Source organism: Ctenopharyngodon idella, chromosome 1 (genome assembly GCF_019924925.1).
Source record: "Ctenopharyngodon idella isolate HZGC_01 chromosome 1, HZGC01, whole genome shotgun sequence".
Lineage (NCBI taxonomy): Eukaryota > Metazoa > Chordata > Actinopteri > Cypriniformes > Xenocyprididae > Ctenopharyngodon > Ctenopharyngodon idella.
Genome location: NC_067220.1, coordinates 36,816,649 through 36,840,512, shown reverse-complemented (window position 1 = coordinate 36,840,512; position 23,864 = coordinate 36,816,649). Strand labels below are relative to the sequence as shown.

The 23,864-nt window shown below is 37.7% G+C and overlaps 1 protein-coding gene across 2 annotated transcripts in view; it reads right to left on the bottom strand.

The window, feature by feature from the left end:
• neurl1aa (neuralized E3 ubiquitin protein ligase 1Aa) overlaps positions 1-23,864 on the bottom strand; it is an 85,418-nt gene that overhangs the window by 8,218 nt on the left and 53,336 nt on the right. For both annotated transcript variants that reach the window (XM_051901848.1, XM_051901859.1), the window contains exons 2-4: positions 22,231-22,472; positions 19,661-19,982; positions 2,362-3,057 (exon numbers count right to left, since the gene is read on the bottom strand). In XM_051901848.1, the coding sequence (XP_051757808.1) occupies positions 2,362-3,057; positions 19,661-19,982; positions 22,231-22,472 (1,260 nt within the window). The remainder of the gene's footprint in view (positions 1-2,361; positions 3,058-19,660; positions 19,983-22,230; positions 22,473-23,864) is intronic.

Genomic DNA, 23,864 nt, shown 5'->3' with positions numbered 1-23,864 from the left:
TCTCATTTTCTTTTCTTCACCGCATGCTAATGAGATGGGGTGAGTGCGTTGGTGCAGCATGGAGAGGGAGGGCAATGTGCTTCCAGCGACACAGACATCTTGGAGAGTGCATACAAAGCTAACGGGGGTCATACCCCTCCCACACATACTCCTGTAATACTTCCTGTCTTTAGCTGTCTATGTGCATATACAGTACTTTGTTTAGTTCAAACTTTACTGAGAGTGTGTCTGTGTCAGTCACAGGTGTGTGGGTGAGACCTGGAGCACTGTCTGGTGTTCTGAAAGGTTACTGGAGTGCTTCTGAATTGTGTATTTATCAATAAAAATGAAGTGATACAAATCAAATTAACAAATCTGAAATAAAATTAAAACTAATATGTCGATACCTACAATAGCAACAGCACAGTTTTATAAAGTTCTTTAATTACATATATTATAGTGCTTTAAAGAATTAAAGAGCAAAGATTATTATGGGCCAAGCCCTGATGGTGCATACTAGGCACCTATTGTATCCGTTGACATTCTTATTTTTCTTATTGTAATCGTTAGTGTTCCTATTCTTCTTCTTCTGCTCTTGAAGTCTATGGAAGCCCATAGAACTGCTTGCAGGAAAGTTATGAAATTTGGCACACAGATAGAGGACAGTCTGAACATTAACTCCAGCAATTTTGGAGTCTCTAACTCAATCGCTCTAGCGCAACCAACTGTCCAAATTTGCAGTCGCATTTATGCTAATAACTTTTAAACTGTAAGGGCAAGAAACAAAATTATTTTTTTCTCTGATTCCTTGGCTCAAGTCAATTGAACATTCCTGCCATTTTGACGGTTCGTCCAATTTTCACCAAAATTGGCTTAGAACATCTTCAGACCAAGCTGGCGATAAGATATATAAAGCTTTTTGATAAACTTGACAATTCTCAAAAAACATGCAAACGAATTAGACGAAAATGGATGCAAGGCTTTATCTCTGCAACGCTTTAGCAAGTCTTGGTACATGTCATCACAAGCATGACGAGGCGACGTGCAGCATTTCGGCACATCACCACCTACTGGTCAGGAGATATGTAAAATATCTATTTTTGCTTATAACTTCTGAAGGGTTTGCCCAAAAATCATAAACGCTTCGTTAGATTTGGGGCAACATGCCAAGTCGAATGATATCTGATTTTCCCATTTTGGGCATCACCCGTTTTGAATTTTAAGTAAAATGCTGTATTTTATGAACTCATTAGTGTTTTGTTACAAAAATTAGTATGGGTCATTGGCACTATGCCCAGAAGTAAGTTTTGGGCCAGTGCCCCCTAGAGGTAAAAAAAATTAATAAATTACATGCGATGTGGTTGATGTATTTTCATGGGAGTCATCTCCTTAGATTCCTGAATCCTTGCAGAGTCCAATGATACCAAACATGCTACATTTTGCATTATGGTTTGTCTGACATTGTGGTTTAGCATTTAAAAAACTCTCGTGAATATCTTCGAAACCGTTATTCCGATCGAGACAAAACCACCGTATGAAAAGACTAAATACTTGAGGTGAAATGTCAAAATTTTGAATGTAAGTGGTAAAAAAATACAATCAAAGTCAGATCTGGGTCATTTCAGATCTGGGTCAATAGCGTCTATAACTCGCAAATGAAATTAGATATTTTCAACAAATTTGACACAAAAAAAAAGCGGTGGGACTGCGCCACTTGGTGGTGCTATAATTAAACAAAACATGAAATTGGCTCTTACTACAGTACTGTTGGTCTGATTGACTTCAAAATTGACATTCAGTGTCTTTGTCTCAGTTGCTATCATAGTCCATTATGACACTGGTGTACCTTGAAAAACATGGCCGTCATTTTAATTGTAAAAGAGATCCAAAAAAAAAAAAAAAAGATCCAAAGCTGTAACTCTGCAATGGTTTTGCATATTGACACCAAACTCTGTGCTACACTGACAATAACACATCAATTTGGTGAAAGCGCCACCTTTTGCTCAAACGTGACAAGCAATTAAAGCATAAAAATATTGATTGTATTAACTATTTTGCCTAAAATTTTGTAAAAAAATATCTAAAATTGATCATTTTACAGTTGGTCTTGATGCTTCATGCAATGTTTGTTTTGCTAAATATAGAAGGACAGGACTTGATATTACCCAAAAGTAATCGATTTGTGAAAAATGGCATTCCACACCTGAATTGAGTTTGTATTCGCATTTTAAACACCAATTTCAGTTGGACTAAATGGGTAATTCTTTTGAAATTTTCATGTAAAAGCTTTAATCCAAATGAAATCATACTAGTTTGTTTTGTGGAAGTCGGACTAACACATCTAGATAATGCAATGCATTGTAATAGATCTTGTATGCTTACCTAGAATCCTCAGCTGTGTGACAGCACCATGCAGTCCAAAGAACATCCAGAGTGGTCGTGAGTTGTCCACACACACCTGCATCCCCACATTGGTGCCATTATGACTCAGAATTACTTCCCCTTCCTGTGTGACCAGGAAGCCCAGTATATCACCACTCTGCAAAGCAGTAGGCACCCTGCACACCGCCCAGAATTCCTTACGGTCAACCAGTGCTTCAGGATTGTAAGGAAGGTCACTCGGGCGAAGGACTGCTGGGTCACATGATGTCACACCGTATGAAAGAGACCCAGATCGAGCAGGGCTGGACTTAATGACTTTGATGAAGATGGTTTCGCCAATTCGCAGCGGGCGATCCGTGAAGACTAGCGTGCGTTCGTCACGGTTGTGTTCGGATCGTGCCACGGTCTGTTCATTAAGGGTTTTGATGTGGGCACCTCGGAGCTGGTGGAAGCGTAGATCACATTCCAAGGTGTGAGGAAGCAGTGATGACTGCTGGGAGTTCATGGAATTTTGAGGAATGGGACAGGCAACAGGAGCGGGAGGGAGTCGAAGCCTGGCATCATCTTGTTGAAGGTTAAGATCGCAAAGACTGACAGACAGGCGGGAGGTGTCTACTTCACGTCGTAAAGAGGTGGATCCACGTACTGTGGTGAAGGATCGTGGGCGGAGAAGGTCTGGAGGGACGACTTCACTGTCTGTGGGACAGAGGTGAGATACAGTTTGTCAGATTAGCTATTTGTTTTATACAGTATGGCTTTATTCAATAGCTGAACCTATAGATAATCAACAAACATTGGGCAATAAATCAGCCTGGCTGATATCACAGTCCTATACCCTCCTGAAAAAAAGACCAATTAATAAAAAGAAAATTAATCCAGCCCAAGGCAAGATTCTAAGACAATATTTCAAGGCCCTCCTATCTAAACATATATGTCCCTCTGGTACCTCTGTTGTAATAAAAATAAATAAATTCAAAAATGTAATGTAAGTTTGTTGTCATACATCTCTTTTTTTAGTGTTTTACAGATAAGATTGTTAATATAACTAAATTTAAATAACATTAAGACTTATTGGGGCCCCCCTGGCTGTTTGCTGAGGCCCCCTAGTGGGCCACAGTCCCTTGCTTGAGAAGCAAGCTTGAGTTTTAAGGGCTTTTCACACTGCGCTTAACCCCGGGTTATCGTCGCTCTAAAAACCACTTTTAACCCCGGGTAAAGGAATGTTTCACACTTGTAATTTAGACCACTTTTTACCCAGGGTTATGAAACCCTGGTCTGGAGCAGGGTCAGCACCATTTTTGTGCTAACTCCGCATTGCAGTGCCAAACTTGTACAAGTGTGAAACAAAGCAGTGTTAGAATGTTACAACTAGATGCTTAGCAACCGACAACCAATCGTGTGCTTTGGGCAGTCATGGAAACACCGCACAATGTATATAAACAGTCGTTTCTGCGTATGATAGGAAAAATGTCAAATGGCGATGGAAAATGCAATACCTTTATAGTTTATAGAAAAAAACTTGATATTACAGTCAGCAATGAGGATGTGCGATGCTAGAGCCTTTATGTAAACAGGTCATGTGCTGCGTTTGTCCACTCAGTAACACTGACACCACAAATATGCAAATAAGGATTTTAACCCAGGGTTTAGGAATGTACAATGTGAAACGGCAGCTTATGAATACCAAGGCTTAACTGTTAACCCCGGGTACAGCAGTGTGAAACGTTAATAAAGATAACGCAGGATTCCATTTACCCAGGGTTTAGAATGACCAAGGGTTAACTATTTCAAGTGTGAAAAGCTCTTTAGAGGGTTTTCAGGCATTTGTCAACTAATCAGACTGGGAGAACAGCTGGACAACCAGTTGAACACCAGCTTGACCAGGCTGGGAGACCAGCTAGGCCACTTCAGGCTTTTGTTTTTTTTCTTTTGGCTTTTCAACTATTACCAAAAAATACATGCTGCACAGGCTAATACAAGCATACAAAAAATCTAACTTGAGTCCTAGTTACTTTTCACATCTCTGGACAGTTAGCATACATGCAGTGTATTACTATTTTACAAAAGAGCTAAAGTTGTTTCCAAAATGGCTGCCAGGGAGTGTCTCTTTACATTCTTTACCATTTATACCAGTTACTTTACCAGCTACCAGGAATAGAACTTTATAGTAATGTAATAGTAGGCTAGCATAGTACAGCAATCACAACATACCCACTGCTCCTCACCCGCCTGCCTAAAATAGCACGAAATATGAATGAAATGCTGCGCTAGCAACATGCTATGCGTACACTAAATTAAATCCCCCATTCCTAGTAGCCTAAAATAGCATATTACAGTAGTTTAGAAGCAGGCTAGCTTAGCTTATCATAGCTCAGCACTCAAACAAGCTGAAGACTGTCATGCCTCCTTTTGTAACAGATAGCCCCACTGGAGTGTGCTCTGTATTTAGACCTCATCTGTGCATTCGAAGACAGTCAGACCCCAGACAAAAATATTAGCACTAAAATTGGCTGCCAGTGCTAATTAGCTTGTTAAAATTAGCCGTTTCTCCATACCATTGTTAACTTTCTTTAAGAGAGGGAGAACATTATTTAACCTACTCAGTGAAATGTATTTCGAATGTATAGCTTATACATCAGCATCAGAAATTAGCTTTTTTTCCCCCCCATAACCATATAAAAATATTTTACATATTTAAATAGTTTCATAATGTTATGTTATTCTACCCTGTGTAATATTTGTTTACAAAGTGTATTGTGAAAAAATGACATCCTCACAGCATTGCTGGTGAAACATATGGTTAAACAGAGAAGGAAGCGACTTCAAGATGAAAAGAAGGTGGAGGTCAAGTAGTGTTATAGAGGAGGATAAAAAGAAAGTGAGAGGCCTTGCCTCCAGAGGGTCTCTCACTCCTTCTGCCTGTATTTCTCTTCCTGTGTCTGCCTCTATATATCGACATTGACCCACAGAGACTGTTGATTAGCTCTCGTCTCAGATAAACCCTCTTAGACCCCAGTTACAGTGTGTGTGTGTGTGTGTGTGTGTGTGTGTGTGTGTGTGTGTGGCTCAGCAAACAAAAGCAAAAGAGGCAGATCAAGAAAACGGTTCTTCAACCCTCTATATTTAGCTCTATAAGGACGTAACTCATTTCCATCAGGATGAAAGATGGATAGTGGTTTACTTAAAGCTTAATCCCTAATATGCAAGGCTAACAGGTCAAGACTAATATTATTTCCTAATACGCAAGGCTACTGTACAAACAGAATGAAGCAATATCTGTGATACAATTGCTTTTCTTTCTATATCTTTCAGAATAAGAGTCAACAAAGCTTTATTAACATGACTTTGGGGGAAAAATGATTGCAGTATCATAAAATAATTTAAATCCTTGTGTAGTTCAGATAGGGTAAGTAAATAAAAGAGGGTTAAATGAAATACATTATAATGAACTACAATAGTTTGGACGTGGGTGTAGGCTGAGCAAGGCTCAAAAAGCAAAAAGCAAGATCTCCATTGGTAACGATTTAAGGTTCAGTTTTACTTGTGTTCCTTATGTTGGTTAGTGTTCATTGTCCTTTTATGTTATTTATAACATTAATGTTAACGCATATGTCCTATTTTTTGTAAAGTATTTCCTCCATTTTCTGATCTTCCTATTTATGATCGCAATGTCTGACTTGGATATTTACGAAAATAAGTTTTCCATTTAGCAGCTCTCTGAATCCCATAATTGGCTCTCCAATGACTCTCAAATATTACATTGCTCTGAGATAAATTAATCTGTACATAGTACATAGTTTTTGATTATGACTTAATTTTCCTTATTGATTGTGTAGTAGTCTGTAGTAGTCTGTGCTAATTAGTGAAATATTAAACACTCCTAAGGAGAGCATGGGGATGGCCCAGGGGCACTAACTGTAACAAATTTTTTTAAAGGCAAGATGAGGATCAGTTTAAACTTTAAAGTCATTTATGGGAAAGAAGAAAAAAAAAAAATCACTGGAGATAATAAAGACATCATTAAAATAAGAGCAGTATCAAATTCCACTCAAATATTCTGGTGGTAAAACAAATGATTTTTTATATATATATATCTTCCTTGCCTCATTTGAGTAAAAGAATAATTTACCCAATAACTAAAATGAAAATTATTTACTCGCCTCTGTTGATACAAGCCTATATGATTCCTTTCTCCAGAAAAATGCTTTTGAAGAATGTTCAAGCTGCTCTTTCTCATTTAGCAAAAGTATATGGTAATCAGGTGCTGTCAAGCTCTTTGCCCTCTGCCGTAGCTCTCAAATCTTATTCTCAATTGCACATATTCAAACTTGCCACATAAAGGAATTGGCATTAATGACTGATAAACCACTTTTTGGTGCCTTTTTATCCATCAGTAAGCTTCAAAACCCCTGCACCGTAAAAAAATAAATAATAATTGTTGGTTTAACTTAAAAAAAGTTAGTTACCTGGTTGCCTTAAAATTTTGAGTTCATTGAAATTACAAATTTGAGTTAATACAATGAAGGTGATTGGTTTAATCAACAGAAACTCAAAATATTATGTTATCTGAACCACGTTAATTATCTAAGTTGATTTCACAAAAGAAAAAAGATTTGTGATAACAAATCATGAAAATAATTGTTTACAGTGTGTCAGGTTTCATTTTATGAAATCCTGGTCTTTCTTTAGAAAAAAAATTAAAATAAAATAAAAATGGTTGTTCTCAGATTCATAGGGGTTTGGACTGACATGAGGGTGAGTAAATGATGGCAGAATTTAATTTCTGGATGAACTAGCACTTTAAATGCACAGTTAAAATCCACACACATCTGAACCCACCCAGTTGGATTGGGCAGAGAACCGGATAATGACATCACCACAGGGGGTCCGGCTGGAGTGTGTCTCTTAGATCAGGTTCATTTGAGTAAAGCCATGCTGTAAATAGGATTAACCCAAGCTTCAGTGGCCGACCTCCCTAGACCTGGAGGTACTGACGCAAACCTAAAATCTAGTTTGAACAGACTTGACTCTTCTTTCTGGACAAATCAAATAAGAGGGGGGGAGAAGAAGTGGACAGAGATATATACAAGCAATGAGTTTGACCCCTTTTTTGAGCAAAAATTGTATTGAATAGTTTTGGATGGATGTTATCCAGCTATTTTTATGTTGTTCATCCCTGCCTCTCTCTCGCTATCTCATCCCTGTCTCTTCATGTTTCTATCTTTTTTCCCCATAGCTGTTCTCAATCTTAGTGGGATTATACAGTACTATAATGGGATCTGTCTCAGGATTCTGACTGATAACAGATGTGCAAAACAGACACTTTCACACAGAAATGCATTGATATAATCATATTTACAGTGACAATGGCTAGATTCACACAGTCAGTGTTTGGGATTGATAATCATATTTCCTAACATGGCACTTGAATTGTCTTGCTCACAGTAGCGGTTTGATTACTGTCTGGATTATTGAATAACTAAAGTCAAGCGCCTTTTTGTTTTTTTTTCTCATGATAGCAGTGAAAAACGCCTGCAAACATAGTGACTAAGGTAAATATTAAAGATGACGATCATACAGGGTTTTTTTATGGTTTTGATTTTTTCTTTTATTTTCAAAATGACAGTTTTCAGTTCAATATTAGTTTTCACTATATCATTGTTAGGTTTAGTTTATTTTTAGTGTTCTGTTGTAGTAGTATTGTAGTTTTAGTATTTTATGACTGCCAAATTTACTGTGCTAGCTGGTGTCATTCAAAAATATTTAACGCAGTGAAATTACTCAAAATATTCTAGTGTTATTGCCATCTAATGGCCTGTTTAATCCAGTCGAGGCGAGTTGTAAGGGTTTCAAGTTTTTAATATATTTAATATTAATATTTAATATTCATTTGATAATATAATGTTTTCATTTTGTTTCTGTGAACACAGTCTATGAGCATCAAATCATGGCAGTTTGCAGAAGCACATAACATAGGACGCTGAGTTCTTGACTCTAGTTGTCAATGTGGTTTTTATATAGATGAGACACAAATTGTCTTTGTCAGTCATGACAGGACATCTGATAAAATTGGCTTAAATCTGTCTGCTCTGAACATTCATCAACAGACTCTTCAAAAGGATGCGTTAGAACGCCTGAAGCTTGCTTACAGTTTCCATGTGATATTCTCCATTTAAGCGAACAAGTGAGCACTAATTACTAAATGAACTTGCTGGCCACTCCAAGGAAGCACAGACATCAACTCCAGGGTTTGTGCATGCTCTGACTGGGAAGCTTAAAGTGGTGAAAATTAATTTTTTAATGTTGTTTATCTATGTGCTGTTTTTAATATGCTTTAAGACAAACCATGTGCAAATTTTTTAATATGCTTTAAGACAAACCATGTGCAAATTCATAAGTCAACACCATTGCAGAGTATTTTCTCTTTAAACCTGAGGTGATCTAAAGACAATTTCAAAAACACGGTTTGAAATCGCGGGTGTTTCTGATGTCACAAACTACCTTGTAACCAACCACGTCAACGTACCGGTGGGCTTTAGCATATCATTAACTATTACGTTCTGAAGTAAGGGAGTCGTGCAACATTAGCAGCACATTATTAGCTGTTTGATAACATAGTTAAGCAAAAGGCTAATCATATTAATTACCATTATGTATCCAACATTGTAAAAAAAAAACAACACAATTTGCAGCGTTTACCTCAGCAAGTTGACTGAGTGGATCTCTGAGCTCGTGCGAGTGAGTGGAGGCGGGGCTAATTAGCATATTCATAGATCCACTTATACTAAATGAAGCAAGGGTGCAGAGTTACATTCAAGCTATTTTAAGGCATGAAGATTTTTTTTTCCCACAGGAAAAAACATTTAAATATGTCATTTTGGTGATCAAAGATGAGTTTTAAGGGATAAAATTATTGACTACAGGGGGACTTTAAAGGAAAGGGGATGGAAAAAGCAAGGGAGGGGCAAAGACAAGAGAGTGTTTGTGCCAAGATGTCTGTGACCGGTGGCAGCTGCTGCCCCTCTAATTACCCTGCACCTGCTTGGCTGCCAATCTCCACATTTCCTTTGTCTTATTGGCAGCTTTCACACAAACCCCGGCTATTCTGCAATTTGACTGGCTGAGACCAGCTTGTAATCTCTTTGAAAATATAAATCTCTCTAGATAAAAAAAGACATGAATCCAGGCTTGTGTTACTTTAGCGATGGGACGCAGCTGCGCTGACCAAAAGCAAATACCCATTTTGATTGTCTTTTTTTGTCTAAGGTGCTTTTTTTTATTATTATTTAGCACCAGGCTCCAGCACCTGTTGGGCTAAACACAAAAGGCAGTGGAAAATAAGCAGATGAGGTTTTTGATAAACAAAAGCAGCTCTTGGTTCAGTCAGAAAGAGCCTGGATGGGAAAGAAACAACCAAAAATGGAAGTGCACTTTCTTTGCTTTCATTTTACTTTGAGGCACTGTATAAGGTTCTTATTGATTTTTCATTCTCATTTATTTGGTGCTTTATCTATTACTATACAAGTAGCTGTATCTTTTTTTCGTGTGTAGGCCTGTGTCATTTTCTCATTTTAATGAAAGGAAATTTTTAGTTCTGTCTCACAAAGCTTGTGATTGTATCCCAGTTTTTTAGACATTCAACGTGAACAAAAACCTGGACGTGGGAAGAGAGCGTGGGGCCCGCAGGGCAGTGTGATGCTGGTGCATATGGTACTTGTAAGTGTGTGTGTGTGTGTTTGAGGGGAAACAGTAGGGGGAGACAGGAGAGGTTTCAGTACAGTGTGTTGGCTCTATGCCACGCTTGGCTGTTGGGTCTCTTTGTTTGGAATAATGGCCACACAGGCAACACGTGGACCCATTGACAAATGATCTCTGGGTCACAAACCTCCTTCCCTGAGGTCATTTCTCACTTTCTCTCTCCGAAACACATATATATAGCCAAATACTCTCAGAAAGCCAAAAAAAAAAAAAAAACTCCATGTGGCTCATATCCAATTTTTAGTCAGGCCAATCATGGTTTTCTTGCCTCAAGTCACGACTGAAGTCACCATGTTATCCCATTTTACTTTTCTAATACACGTTCCTGATCTTATTGTAAACAATCGAATGGTCAGTTTATTCTAAAAAAATACAAATTTTGTCTTAGTAGTCTTTCTTAAAAATGCTTTGCTTCTGGAACAACTTTCTTTTTTGTCAGCTATATTACAAATCCCACTTTTTCAGCCCCTCGCCTGAGGCTGAAAAATCACACTAACCACTTCAATCCACAAAAAGTAAATAAGACTACGCTGTGGATTATGAAGTCATTATTTTACTATTTTACACATTTTGCTCAATTATTTGTCCCCCTCCCACCCCCTTACAGTAACAATATTAACAGTCCAAGGTTGTACCACCATGATTAATTTAATCCAGCAAATTGAAGGCATACTGAAATTTTGCACCAGGACTCTGACCCAGGAAATATGAGAAGGTCTGTGTAGCCCTAAATATGTGGATGTTTATCTAGCAGTCTATAAACTGATGTTTGCCCATAACTCCCTCAAAGAGGCCCTGAAGTGCTCTGCCTATATATAAGACAGCCACACCTTATCTCAGCAGCACTGTCCATGTTTGGATGTCCCAAGGCCTTGGTATGAGGAAAATGAAGGAAAAGGGGAGTTCTAAGTTAGGAGAAGGGATATAAAGACACTTAAAGGCAGGAAAAGGAAGGTGTTCTGTTTTGGGATGGGTCACGCTACACTTTCCCGCCACCTTGAGCACTCTTCCCAGAACTTCCTGTGTTGGTGCGAGCTCTTAAAAACAGAATCTGACCCCTTGACAAGCACTTCTTCATTTTTTTTTCCACTCCTTGTACTCAAAACATAAAATACTGTCAAATAGCCAAATGATACAACATCTGTTGTTCTAATTTCTTTAATTTGTTCCTCCCAAATGCAGTCGGCCAGCTAAACAAATGCAATTACTACTGTTAATACCCATTATGTGAGCTAGTGCAGAAACAACCCATCAGTCTCACTAATTCACTCTTTCTGGCCGAATTGTGTAAATAGTCCAAATTTAAGATATTATTTTTGGAGGATTATGCTTACAGCATGGGACTTTCAATTAGGGATATTTAGCCTGGAATGACTGACCGTAGCCAAGTCAAACTTGCATGTCAATCAAAATTGGTCTTTAACTCATTCTCACTAATTTTGCTTCTAATTACCCAGAATGCTTTCCTAGAGGAGTGTTTTTTAATGAAGGAAAATGGGGAATCTCATTTCACTTTAATTAAATTCAATTTTAGGTATTATGATGTATTTATTAATACATTTCCTAGAATTTGAGAGATTAAGATTGTAGTTAACTTTTCTTGAAGGTAAATTGCATTTAGCACCACACAGGTCCAGTTTAGCCTCTTTAATGCTAGGGAAACCAGACAATATGCTCTTGCTACATAGTCCAGATGTTTGACAAGCTATTTGAAATCCCACCAGGAGCTGCTCTGGATGTGCAGATAGAGAGTATTTCCTTTCGCTAGATTGCTTGTACACTGGGAACACAAAGCTTTTAAGTTAAAGGTTTAGTTCACCCAAAAATGAAAATTCTGTCATTAATTACTCACCCTCATGTTGATCCAAACCCGTAAGACTCTCCTTCATTTTTGGAACACAAATGAAATATTTTTAATGAAATCTGAGAGATTTGTTCCTCCATAGACAGCTATGCAACTACCACTTTGACGCTTCAAAAAGTTCATATAGAGATCGTAAAACTAATCCATATAAATTGAGCTGTTTAGTCCAAATTTTCTGAAGAGACTCAGTCGCTTTATATGATGAACAGATTGAACTTAAGCTTTTATTCACATTAACATCCATCAACGCACACATTAGTTATGGTAAACTGAAGCCCAGGCATTTTCGTTTGACGTGCGGGAACCAATGAGGTTCATTCACGTGTGTTATGCAGCACATTTGAGCTTCCGCAAGAACCAATGAAGTTTGTTCTCATGCATTAAAGCAAGTACGGCTGAGCTTCTGTTTATGTTCGCTGATCAATGTATATATATGAATAGAAGCCTAAATTCAACCTGTTATATCAAATAAAGCGATCAAAGAAAATTTGGACTAAAGCGCTCAATTCATATGGATTAGTTTTACGATCTCTTTATGAACTTTTTGAAGCGTCAAAGTGGTAGTTGCGTAGACTGTCAATGGAGAGTACAGAACTGACTCAGATTTTATTAAAAATATCTTCATTCGTGTTCAGAAGATAAATGAAAGTCGACATGAGGGTGGGTAATTAATGACAGAATTTATTCTGTAAAATGTTCAATATATATGGCTTCTGTACCAGACTTACGCTGGTCTTCTCCGATTTTAGTCTTGTTAGTCACGTCTATGAAATGTTCAGTAGTTTCCATCAGGGTTTCAAGTTTCCATCCAAATCCATCAGGGTTTCAAGTTCATGAAGTATAGTTATCATCAGTAATAAATTGGCATCCTAGTCTCAAACCACCTGCAGTCTGGTTTAGGTGCAGGTTATGTTGTCAGTGCTTCAGGGCTTTAAATTTTCAATTCAATTCTAGAATTTTAATTGAGGTAGTACACAGGATGCAGAAATTGATGTAACTATTTTTTTTTTTGCATTGAAAAACAAAGCTTCAAACTTCGAATGTTGCTTTGACTAAGCCTTGTTTAGTTATAGTTTAAAAGTTTAAAAGCCTTGAAGTTTGAAGGTTTATATAGATGGATAGATATACACTGAAATTTGCATTTAGTTTATATATTTAATCATATTTAATAAATTAAGTTTTGCATACAAGAGTGGAAGAACACTTTCCCAGAATGGATTACCTGCATTGTATTTTATTTTATTTATTTATTTTGTAAATTGCAATTTAGTAAATTACTCCTGTCATTTCAAGTCTAATTCCAAATTCTGGCCTGCAAACTGGTAAATTGTATTTAGTGCAAAAGTTTGTGCCACTATATGATTTTTGGGGGGTGAATTGGTGCATCCCAATAAGATGGTTTACCAGCTTTTGCCGCATTTAGCCTGGCAGCGTATTTCAGGAGAGGGGAGCTGAGGGCTGGGTTATTTATTAAACAACATTCCAGCCTCATTGCATTTCCAAATGCCACAGGGGATGATTTAATTTTACTATTATATTCTGGAACCCTGAAAACTACACCACACTAGCAAGGTTCAAGGTCCAGCAAGACTTTAATCACATCCTAGAAAGAAGCCCGTACAACTGTCATGGTATCACCACCTAGCTGTAGGGGCGATTAGGAGTGTTGAGGAGCGGATATTACAGGAGAAAAGGAAGTTGAACAGACAGGAGATCACAGTGTGTGAGTGGTTGCCTCTAAGGGAGGAATGAGTATTTATGTGCAGGAGGATGATTTACTGCTCATAGCTATATTTTTCACTGTCAAGAGTTTTATTAGTGACAGGGAGAATTTTAACACCTTTCAGAAGCAAGGATACAGTATATCAGTGACACTGCCTATTTTAAAGTGACTGCAAAAGTCTTCTCTTAAAGGTAAAGCGTGTCATTTCTGCACCACTAGTGTCACAAAATGGAACTGCAAAAATAATGTTTTCAAAAAGGTTTCCTAAACAACCTGTAATTGGTTGGTTACACAGATAGTCACACCCCCAAATGCACACCATTGGTTGAGCCAATGTTGCGATGTCAGGCTAGAAAGTATTTTAACCATCACTGATAAAAATGATTCTATGGTGAAGTAAATGCAGAGAAAAACAAATGTAATTTCTACATTAAAAAGTATAAGAAAAAGTAAATTCTATATTAGTACTCAATTTAAGGTTGTAGAAATTAAAGCTTGAACTTGGTATATTTTACTTGGAATTGTTTGTTAATGTTTACAATGATTCTTTGAGTAAGTTTCAAAGTTATAAAATGAAGTAAAACTTACTCAACTTTCTGATACTGGTGTTCCCATCATGCACTGGGGCATGAATAATTAATAAGGATGCATTTTCACTGTTTTCTAGTTGTATTTACACTGTTTTATTGTTGCTTTGGTTGTTAGGTTTAGTAACTTGTTTTGTGACATATGGAGTTAATTTTCCACTTGAAATGACTCATTCATACTCAAAAACTATGATTGTTACCGTTATTGTGTATTGTGTGTACCGTGTATTGCAGACTCTGTGTTTGGTTGAGTACCTCCTTACCTATATTGTGTAGATATGTCTTACAAAGTATAACACAAAATCTAAAAAAAAAATTAAGTAAACCATACACTTTAAAAGCATGGCTTAATTCAGTGCTACACTGAGTAAATTTTACAAACAAAGAGAGAGTAAAATGTACTTTAAACAGAGTATTGCAAAGTAAACTTCAAATGAGTTAGTAGAAATTACTCAAACTCTAACTGGCCAAGCTAAATTTACTTATTACATAAGTAGATTTAAGTAGATTAAGTAGGTTAAGTAGATTTTACTCAATTCCATACATGTGAAATTTACTTAAAAAATATGACTGCAAAAACTTAAGTAAATCACCAATAATTCTGGTCTCAATTTGTAAAGAGGCAAGTAAAAATGGTGGATTTATTAAATGTCAACTTGGACACTGTCCTCAAATGCATGTGTGGTAACTGTAGCATCAACTTCAGGCCATGATGTACTTTTGCTTATATACACCAGCATAATAGGCATGTTATTCAGTTGGACAGGTACCTGAAAGGATCTCAATCCTTAGGGAAAGCTGTATCTGAAGAGTAGGTGTGTGTGTGTGTTTGTTATTGTGTGCAGTGTAATCATCTGTATATGTGTGTGTTTTTCAAAGCCACAGGTGCATGAGAAAATTTCTTCATGTATTTAGGCCCGAGGCACTCAAAACAGAAGATAAGAACGGCTGAAATTACAAGAAAGAATTTATGGCATCTGTACAAATGGGCCATAGAACGTTCAAATTAATCTTAAACCCCCATTCTGTAAATGGTTTACAAATGGTTATTACATTCCCAATCAAAGCTGTATTTATCGAGCAAAAAAAACAGAAAAACATTTCTTTAAGGTTAACATGAAACTACATTCACAACCTGTTTTTTCTTCTGAAATGCAACACTTCTAAGTGAGAGAAAAAAAAAATGTAGGTTGGGAAATTCATCCATCGAGAAAAGTGGGTGTTTTAGACCAAAATGAAGCTAGACCCGATTTTGAGTTTGCACTCGGTGAAGAGCGTCATTGATGACTATTTACAACGTTTTTGAAGCGTTGATCATTTAAGCCAATCTCAGACATATGTGATGAGCGCGTGAGCACAATGGCCAATCAGAGGTGTTTACGAATCCACTCAACAGCGCTCAAAGCGTTACATTTTTAAAATTTCATTTTGACAACTCTATTGTGGAGGACTACCCCCTTCTGAAACAGCTGCCGGCAGCCACTTTTAAAGCTTTTTAACTGGGAAGTGGAAGCTAAAGTTCAAGCAAGTGGAAGCAAGTTCACCCTCAAGAGCATTACAATGGTAATGCATTTTTTTTTGGTGATTTGCTAATAATTTATTGTTATTTCTTTGTCATTATTATTGACCAAACCTTCATTACATTAATGTCAACCAGAATGAAATTATTTAGAAAGGCACCATTACAAACAAAAGTAACCTAAATCAAAGGCTAAATCTCGATTGATTGATTGATTGATTGATTGATTGATTGATTGATTGATTGGTTGATTGATTGATTGATTGAGCGAGCAAGCACCAGTGGTTCACAATAACACCAAGCAAGTGTTTTAAGAAAGTAAATACTAAATAGGGCCAATTTTTGATTCAGGCTTTGTGTACTGTCACAAGTTCTTCCTTCCTGCGTCCTGTAAATAAGGGCATTACATTCAGCCCACAGGAAACTGAGACTCAAATGTGATTGTTTCAGTTCTTGCATCAGCACTCCAGGAGCAACGTTTGATGGAAATACAGGAAGAGCTCTTTTGATCTTTCTCTGCAGGCTCTACACACACTTACAAACCCTTCTGGGAAGAGAAAATGTGATGTACTGCTGAGGTGAAGAGAGTGGATATACGCACACGTTTCAAATGTCAGATGAGTAGTTCTCTTTTTTATGTTTGTTCATAGTCTGTGTTGCAAAAAACGGTCTTGATATACAGTGCTCAGCGTAAATGAGTACACCCCCTTTGAAAAGTAACATTTTAAACAATATCTCAATGAACACAAAAACAATTTCCAAAATGTTGACAAGACTAACTTTAATATAACATCTGTTTAACTTATAACATGAAAGTAAGGTTAATCTAAGTTATATTATTTCACATTTTTCAGTTTTACTCAAATTATGGTGATGCAAAAATGAGTAAACCCCACAAAAAAACTACTACATCTAGTACTTTGTATGGCCTCCATGATTTTTAATGACAGCACCAAGTCTTCTAGCCATGGAATGAACAAGTTGGCGACATTTTGCAACATCTATCTTTTTCCATTCTTCAAGAATGACCTCTTTTAGAGACTGGATGCTGGATGGAGAGTGATGCTCAACTTGTCTCTTCAGAATTCCCCTTAGGTGTTCGATTGGGTTCAGATCAGGAGCCACTGAATCACTTTCACTCTGTTCTTCTTCAGAAATCCAACAGTGGCCTTAGATGTGTGTTTAGGATCATTGTCATGTTGGAAAAGTGCACGACGACCAAGAGCACGGAGTGATGGTAGCATCTTCTCTTTCAGTATAGATCAGTACATCTGTGAATTCATGATGCCATCAATGAAATGCAGCTCCCCGACACCAGCAGCACTCATGCAGCCCCACATGAGGACCATGCATTTTTCTTTGTATTCCTCATCTTTGCGACGCCATACAGTTTTGAAGCCATCAGTTCCAAAGAACATTTTTCTTGATCTCATCACACCAGAGTATAGAGTCCCAGTAGTCTTCATCTTTGTCAGCATGGGCCCTGGCAAACTCTAGGCGAGGCTTTTTTGTGCCTGGGCTTTAGGAGAGGCTTCTTTTGTTGACGGCACCCATGCATGCCATTCCTCTGCAGTGTACGCCGTATTGTGTCACGGGAAATAGTCAACCCAGTTTGGCTTTCTACTTCTTTAGATAACTGCAGTGAACTTGCGTGCCGATTTTCTTCAACCCTTCTCATCAGAAGACGCTCCTGTCGAGGTGTTAACTTCCGTGGACGACCTGGACGTGTCTGTGAGATGGTTGCAGTTCTATCTTTTTTTAATTTTTGTACCACTTTTGCTACAGTATTCTGACTGAGAAGTAAAGCTTTGCTGATCTTCTTGTAGCCTTCACCTTTCTGGTGTAAAGAAATTATTTTCTTTCTCAGGTCTTGTGACATTTCTCTTCCATGTGGTGCCATTGCTGACAGCATGAAATGGGAAGGGGTTTTAACACCCTTTTATAGTCCACTGTCTGCTGGACATCTGTGTAATGAATAATTAGACTCACCTGTGGTTGAATTCTTGTTAAATTAGACATCTGTAGTCTAAAATTTAGCTTTGCTCCAGAGACTTTCAGTGGGGTGTACTCATTTTTGCATCACCCTAATTTAAATAAAACTGAAAATTTTGTTCTCCAAGTTATGTTATTAACCTTACTTTCATGTTATAAGTTAAACAGATGTTATATAAAACTTAGTCTTGTCAACATTTTGGAAATTGTTTTTGTGTTCATTGAGATATTATTTAAAATGTTACTTTTCAAAGGGGGTGTACTCATTTACGCTGAGCACTTTAGGTCACTTTCAGTGCCAAATCTTACACCTATGCTTACACCGTGCTGCTTACATGGACAAGGCTGTTGCCTGCTAATATAGGCGGCGAAAAAAAATACATGCTTCTTTTGCATGCAATGTGAAACAGGCTTACATGTACAGTATACACACACACATTCTTTGGTTTCAGCGTGGCAGTAGACCGTCGAAGAACATAGGTTCAGAAGTGCATGTCAGCGCTGTCTTTCGTGAGGCAAAGGTACAGATAAAGTTACTCGCACACGTAACAAAACACATCCCACACCGTGGACAGATAGCAGACAGAGAGGCTGCCGTCAATTGCCACAGTGCTCAATTAGGATAAATGGAGCTATCTCTGGTGTATGTGACCTGGTTCTATAATTAACCCTGGGGGACGACAGCATTAAAGCATGCTGCATGTATGCGTGTGAGATGTGAATGTCTCGCCTCTTACCGCCAAACCCCCACTTCGAGCACAAACACCCGTACTCACAGCGGTACATCAAAGCGTGGCGTATGGTATGTTCTGCTCATGACAATGTTGACTGTGATTATATACAGCAATACATCTAGACCGCTGCCTTCAAGTTTAAGCTCTTTGATTTACTGCGTGTTTAGATCAAGAGCTATTCTTGATCACACACTTACATAAACTGTAAATAAAAAAAATTCTAAAGTTCTCAAGACAACTTTATAACTATTAGCATATCATTACATAGGAAAAATCATTATTTCCATAACTGGTGTGACGTCAAGTACGCTTTTTTCGTAAGTTGAATACGAAGGCGGTCTGGCGGAAGCTAGATATTTTACTTTATAACTTGTTAAAAATGAATATTTTTCTTACACAAATGCATCGCTTCACTTCAGAAGGCCTTTATTAACCCCCCGGAGCCGTGTGGAGTACGTTTTGCTTTGGATGGATGCAGTTTCTTGAGCTTCATACTCGTTGGTCCCATTCACTGTCATTATAAAGCTTGGATGTGTCAGGATAAGTATTAATATAACTCTGATTGTATTCATCAGAAAGAAGAAAGTCATATACACCTAGGATGGAGCTTGGGCTAATTTTCATTTTAAAGTGAACTAATCCTTTAACTCAAGCAGAATGCTTTGCATAGGGAGGAGCCAGGCAACAGCCTGACACATGCATGCTGAATGTGTGATTGCTTGATTAACAGGTTTTCATAGACAAAGTGCCTTGACAAGAATGACAAGAATTTGGGAGGAAACTGGAGGAAATCGTTTGTTCATGTAAAGGCAAAACATAAGCGTTTGCATCTATAATAATGCACACAAAGTTCAATGTCTAATTTTCACCATTCTTCAAACGTTCGTATACCCGACACTGGGATTCACTCACAGCCACACTAGCAGAACAAATTTCTCGGTAAAAACCAATCTTACGTAAATTATTGAATAGAATATGATAATTTATGATGCACATTGAGTTTTTCAAATTTAGAAATCAACATAGTCACAGATCATTGCTGTACAGTGTTTCGTTTTACACTCTGTTGGAGCAGAAATTTTATACCTGTCCATAAACTATGCAGACAGTTATTTTTCTCACCCAGCAGTTGCACTCCTCTGGTCAGACCGTAGACATCTATGAGGGCCCACAGTGGCTCTGTGGTCCGAACGCCGCTGAAGAACAGCATGGGGCTGGAATCGTTGATGCGGTAAAATACTCTCCCTTTCTTATCCACCCAGAAGGAAATGAGGTTTCCTTCGTTTGCAAACTCTTCTGGCAGGGCCTTAGCCCAGAAGCCGCTCTGGGATACCAGGTCAGGGCAGGCATATTTGGGCAGACTGTCGGGGTTGATTCGAGACGGGTCTTTAGAAGTGAAGCCCAGGCGGAGAGCGCCACTCCAGCAGCACTGCTTTTTAGTTATCTGAAGACATGAAAAAAATTTATTTGTTATCATTACGACATATGTCAGTGTTCTTCACGAGTCACTGCATAGCATAGAAATGTTAATTCTCAGAAAAATGTGCAAAGATTGTACCTTTAGGCATACAGCAGCTTGTAACTGAGGAAGTACCCTCAAAGGGGAATCTTTGTAACCTTATTTGCCCCTAAAAGGTTCATAGTAGTACCTTAGCATACATATTACAACTCTATACTAATACAATTAAAAATACCCCAATTAGGTACTAATATGCACCTAATTGGGGTAGATAATGTAGAGTTGTCCCTTTAATTTTTGCACATTTTTTTCTGACAATGTTTAGAATTTGTTTTGATTTCTTTTTGTAATACACTATATATAACATATGGGGCACACTTTATGCAGAAGCTACTTAGGAACTAGGTTAAAAGGTGCTGTGTGCCACTAGCTGCACCAAAAAATAATTTAGTTTCCCAAACACAAAAATTCTTAATTCACTCTCCATTTAATCTCATTTCTGTCTCAGAGAAACAACTGAGATATTAATTTACATTTCTTTTTTTCTTTTCTGTGGGCTGAAAAGTTTCCAATTCTTTTTTTAAAGGGGACCTATAATGCCCCTTTTACAAGATGTAATATTAGTCTCTGGTGTCCCCAGAATGTGTCTGTGAAGTTTCAGCTCAAAATACCCCACAGATCATTTATTATAGCTTGACAAATTTGCCCCATTTGCCTTTTTTGTGTGTGTCCCTTTAAATGCAAATGAGCTGCTGCTCCCGACCCTCTTTCCAGAAGAAGGCGGAGCTTTAACAGCTTGTGTTTCGGTTGCTCAACAACAACAAAGCTGGAGAATCTCACGCAGCCGAAATGACAATAGTCAGTAATGGTGTTCAGCCTTACTGACACGGGACACTGATTGAGACACAGGAAGGAGTTACAACTTTTAGAATGCATCTGGACGTTTCTGAATGGTTAGTGGATAAATTTATGTAGTTGCTGTGGAGTTGATTCAACTCATCGACTAGCATGTGCCGTCATGTTAATCTTTTGTGGAAAAGATTACATTACACACACTATACATTACAAAGAAAACAACATTACACATAAAATAAAGTTTAAAAAAGTGAAATCATAATCAACCACCCTATTAAAACATGTACATGTGATTATTTTCAATTTAATTCCATCAAAGTATGATGTAGTATTTCCTTTTGTAGCAGTGCTGAAGGCCAAACAGGGGGCATGTTTTGTGATGGTCATAAATGGTTCAGCGTAGGGGACAATTCAGGGGATGTATGAAGCAGTCCTGTGGTGTGTTTGGACTAGAGAAGCTCTGTTTTATTTGATTTACAGTAACTCCAGGAATGAGCACTACAAACATTTCAAGAACACGATGACTTATGTCACAGCGGCCCTATGCTACTGAGAATACCAGTATTGAGAACTTGACTAATGAGTGAGTTTACACACAAAACCATCTGTGTATGTTGATAGAATAACTGGTTAGACTAGATTGGGAGCCATAATCTGGGCTAGGAGTGTTTATCTTGGATTGTTACTGCATTGACATGGGAAGAGGGAACTTGTGCAACTTCTTTAGAGGGGTACTTTTAAAGTACAGTAACTATAGAGGGATAAACCAAGAAAGGCAGAGAGTAAGAGAGTACGTTTTTTTTTGATCTCGCAATTGACTTCTTTTCTTAGAACTGTGAGATATAAACTCACAATTGCAAATTATAAAGTTATTTATAATTGCAAATTATGAATAAATTTTGGCATCAGCGTTTATGAGTGCTTGTGTGCGATTAAGAGATGCACACAACTCTAGTTTAAATGAGTACAAAGACATTTTTATCGCTCGTAAGTTGTAACTTCTGGAGAGAAATACAGACACTGGACAAGAATGAGACTTGCACACTATCAAATGGAGTATACTTTGAAAGGTTGTGCATTCAAAAACGAAGTATACTTTAGGCTTAACATCCTCCTGTTGGTTCAAACAAGAGTGAAATGAAATCAGCCTACAAATCTGCATGTTAAGATGGGTTACAAGTTATGGGTTATGTATTTTAACACTGAAAAAACTATACCCTGCACCTTTTTAAAAAAGACAGATGAGTATGTTACATCAGCGGCGTCTTTGCTGTAGCAGACACTCGGAAGTGTTCACATGCGCCTATGTGTGTCGTCCACTTGAGTATTCCGGACCCACCATCCCCCCAGACTCATCTATGCCTATCCTTGTTCGTACCTTTAAGCGGACCTGCTCATAAAGAGCAATGGGCCGGTTGCTGAAGGTGATTGCATTGCAGAAGCTGGCCTGCCGTTTAACGCTCCTCTGTGCTAGATCCATGACTATCTGAGACCCTTTAGCGTTGGGGTGGAAGAGAAGGGGGCTCACAGGGACACCTCCGCACGGATGCAAGGGTAAACAGCGCTTCGGTTTGTGGTGGCATCGGTGAGCTGTTGAGGGGAACGGTCCACCCAGAGAGTCTAGAAGAGAGAAAAAAAAAGATGATTTATAAACCATGTTCTGTCAATATGATAAAATACTGCAATGATCTTTTTAATTAATATGTATACAATATAAAAACACATAATGGTGTGAAAATAAGTCTTCTCTCAGCCGTAATCATGTTTAGACCCCCAGCTCAATATGACTAAAGCCTGGCCTTTACTTTCAAATCAATGAACCGCATAAAACAGCATCAGGCCTTGCATGGTGAGATTTGTCTGACCCCATTTCACGCAGCATTTGTGTACAGCATTTTCATTGGTGAAAGTGATTTTTATCTTTGTAGATAAATCTGATTCGCTTTTCCCAACAGGCCACACTGAACTGTACAATTTCAGTACTGAAGCATAAAATGCTACAGCGTTTCCTACAGCATTTAATTACTGCAATTTGTTTACGAATTGGACAGTATGTTGCACAGCAAATTTGTCTTTGCTTGTAGTCACGTAATGGAAAATTGAGTTGACTGATTATTGTCACTGTATTAGTTCATAACAGCCTTTCACATGTGCAGTCTTTTTCTCACTTACAAGCTTACAACTCAAAGGTTTTTTTTTTTTTTTGTGAAGCTCCACTCCTGAATAGAGGTGCAGGAAACGCAGGCATGCTAATTTGAGTCTTACACTCAGTAAACATATACAACAGGAATGATGAACAACGCACAAGCAAGATGAACGTTTTTTTTAATTATACACTCATTTGCTAAAACAATAGAGGTTTCCACCCTAACGCACCCTTATCTCTCAACATGTTATACCTGAAAATGCAGTTGTTTTAAACTAGGCCTTCTAGCTAAACTAGTAGATATTTATCTATCTATCTATCTATCTATCTATCTATCTATCTGTCTGTCTGTCTGTCTGTCTATCTATCTACCTATCCTTCAACACACTTTTCTTCTAGGCAAGGTTAACAACTAAGTCTGTCTTTTCTAGTTACATTTAGAGCTGCACGATTCATGATAAATTAAGAATAGGGATGCAAAGGGGCAGTAAATTTCTGGTAAATTTCTGGTAAATTTCGAGAAACTTTTCAAAATTTCCTAAAAAAAATTCCCAAAATCCTGGAAACTTTCCGGATATTTTTCAGAAATTTAGTAGTAATTTACTAGTGGTTCTGTCAAAATTAAAAATATTTCATTAATTTGAATTATCTATTATAAATAAGTATGAATAAATGATTTATTGACTTCACTGGATGAATCAGTGTTTTTTAACGAATCTTTTGAAAGAATTATTCAATGACAATACATTTTTTAACAGTCACTTGTCGCCTCCTACTGGTGTAATGATGTAATTGATACAATCTTTATTTGAAGCATCAAGTTATATTCAAAAGGTGATTTACTCTATTTTGATCACTGCTGTAGG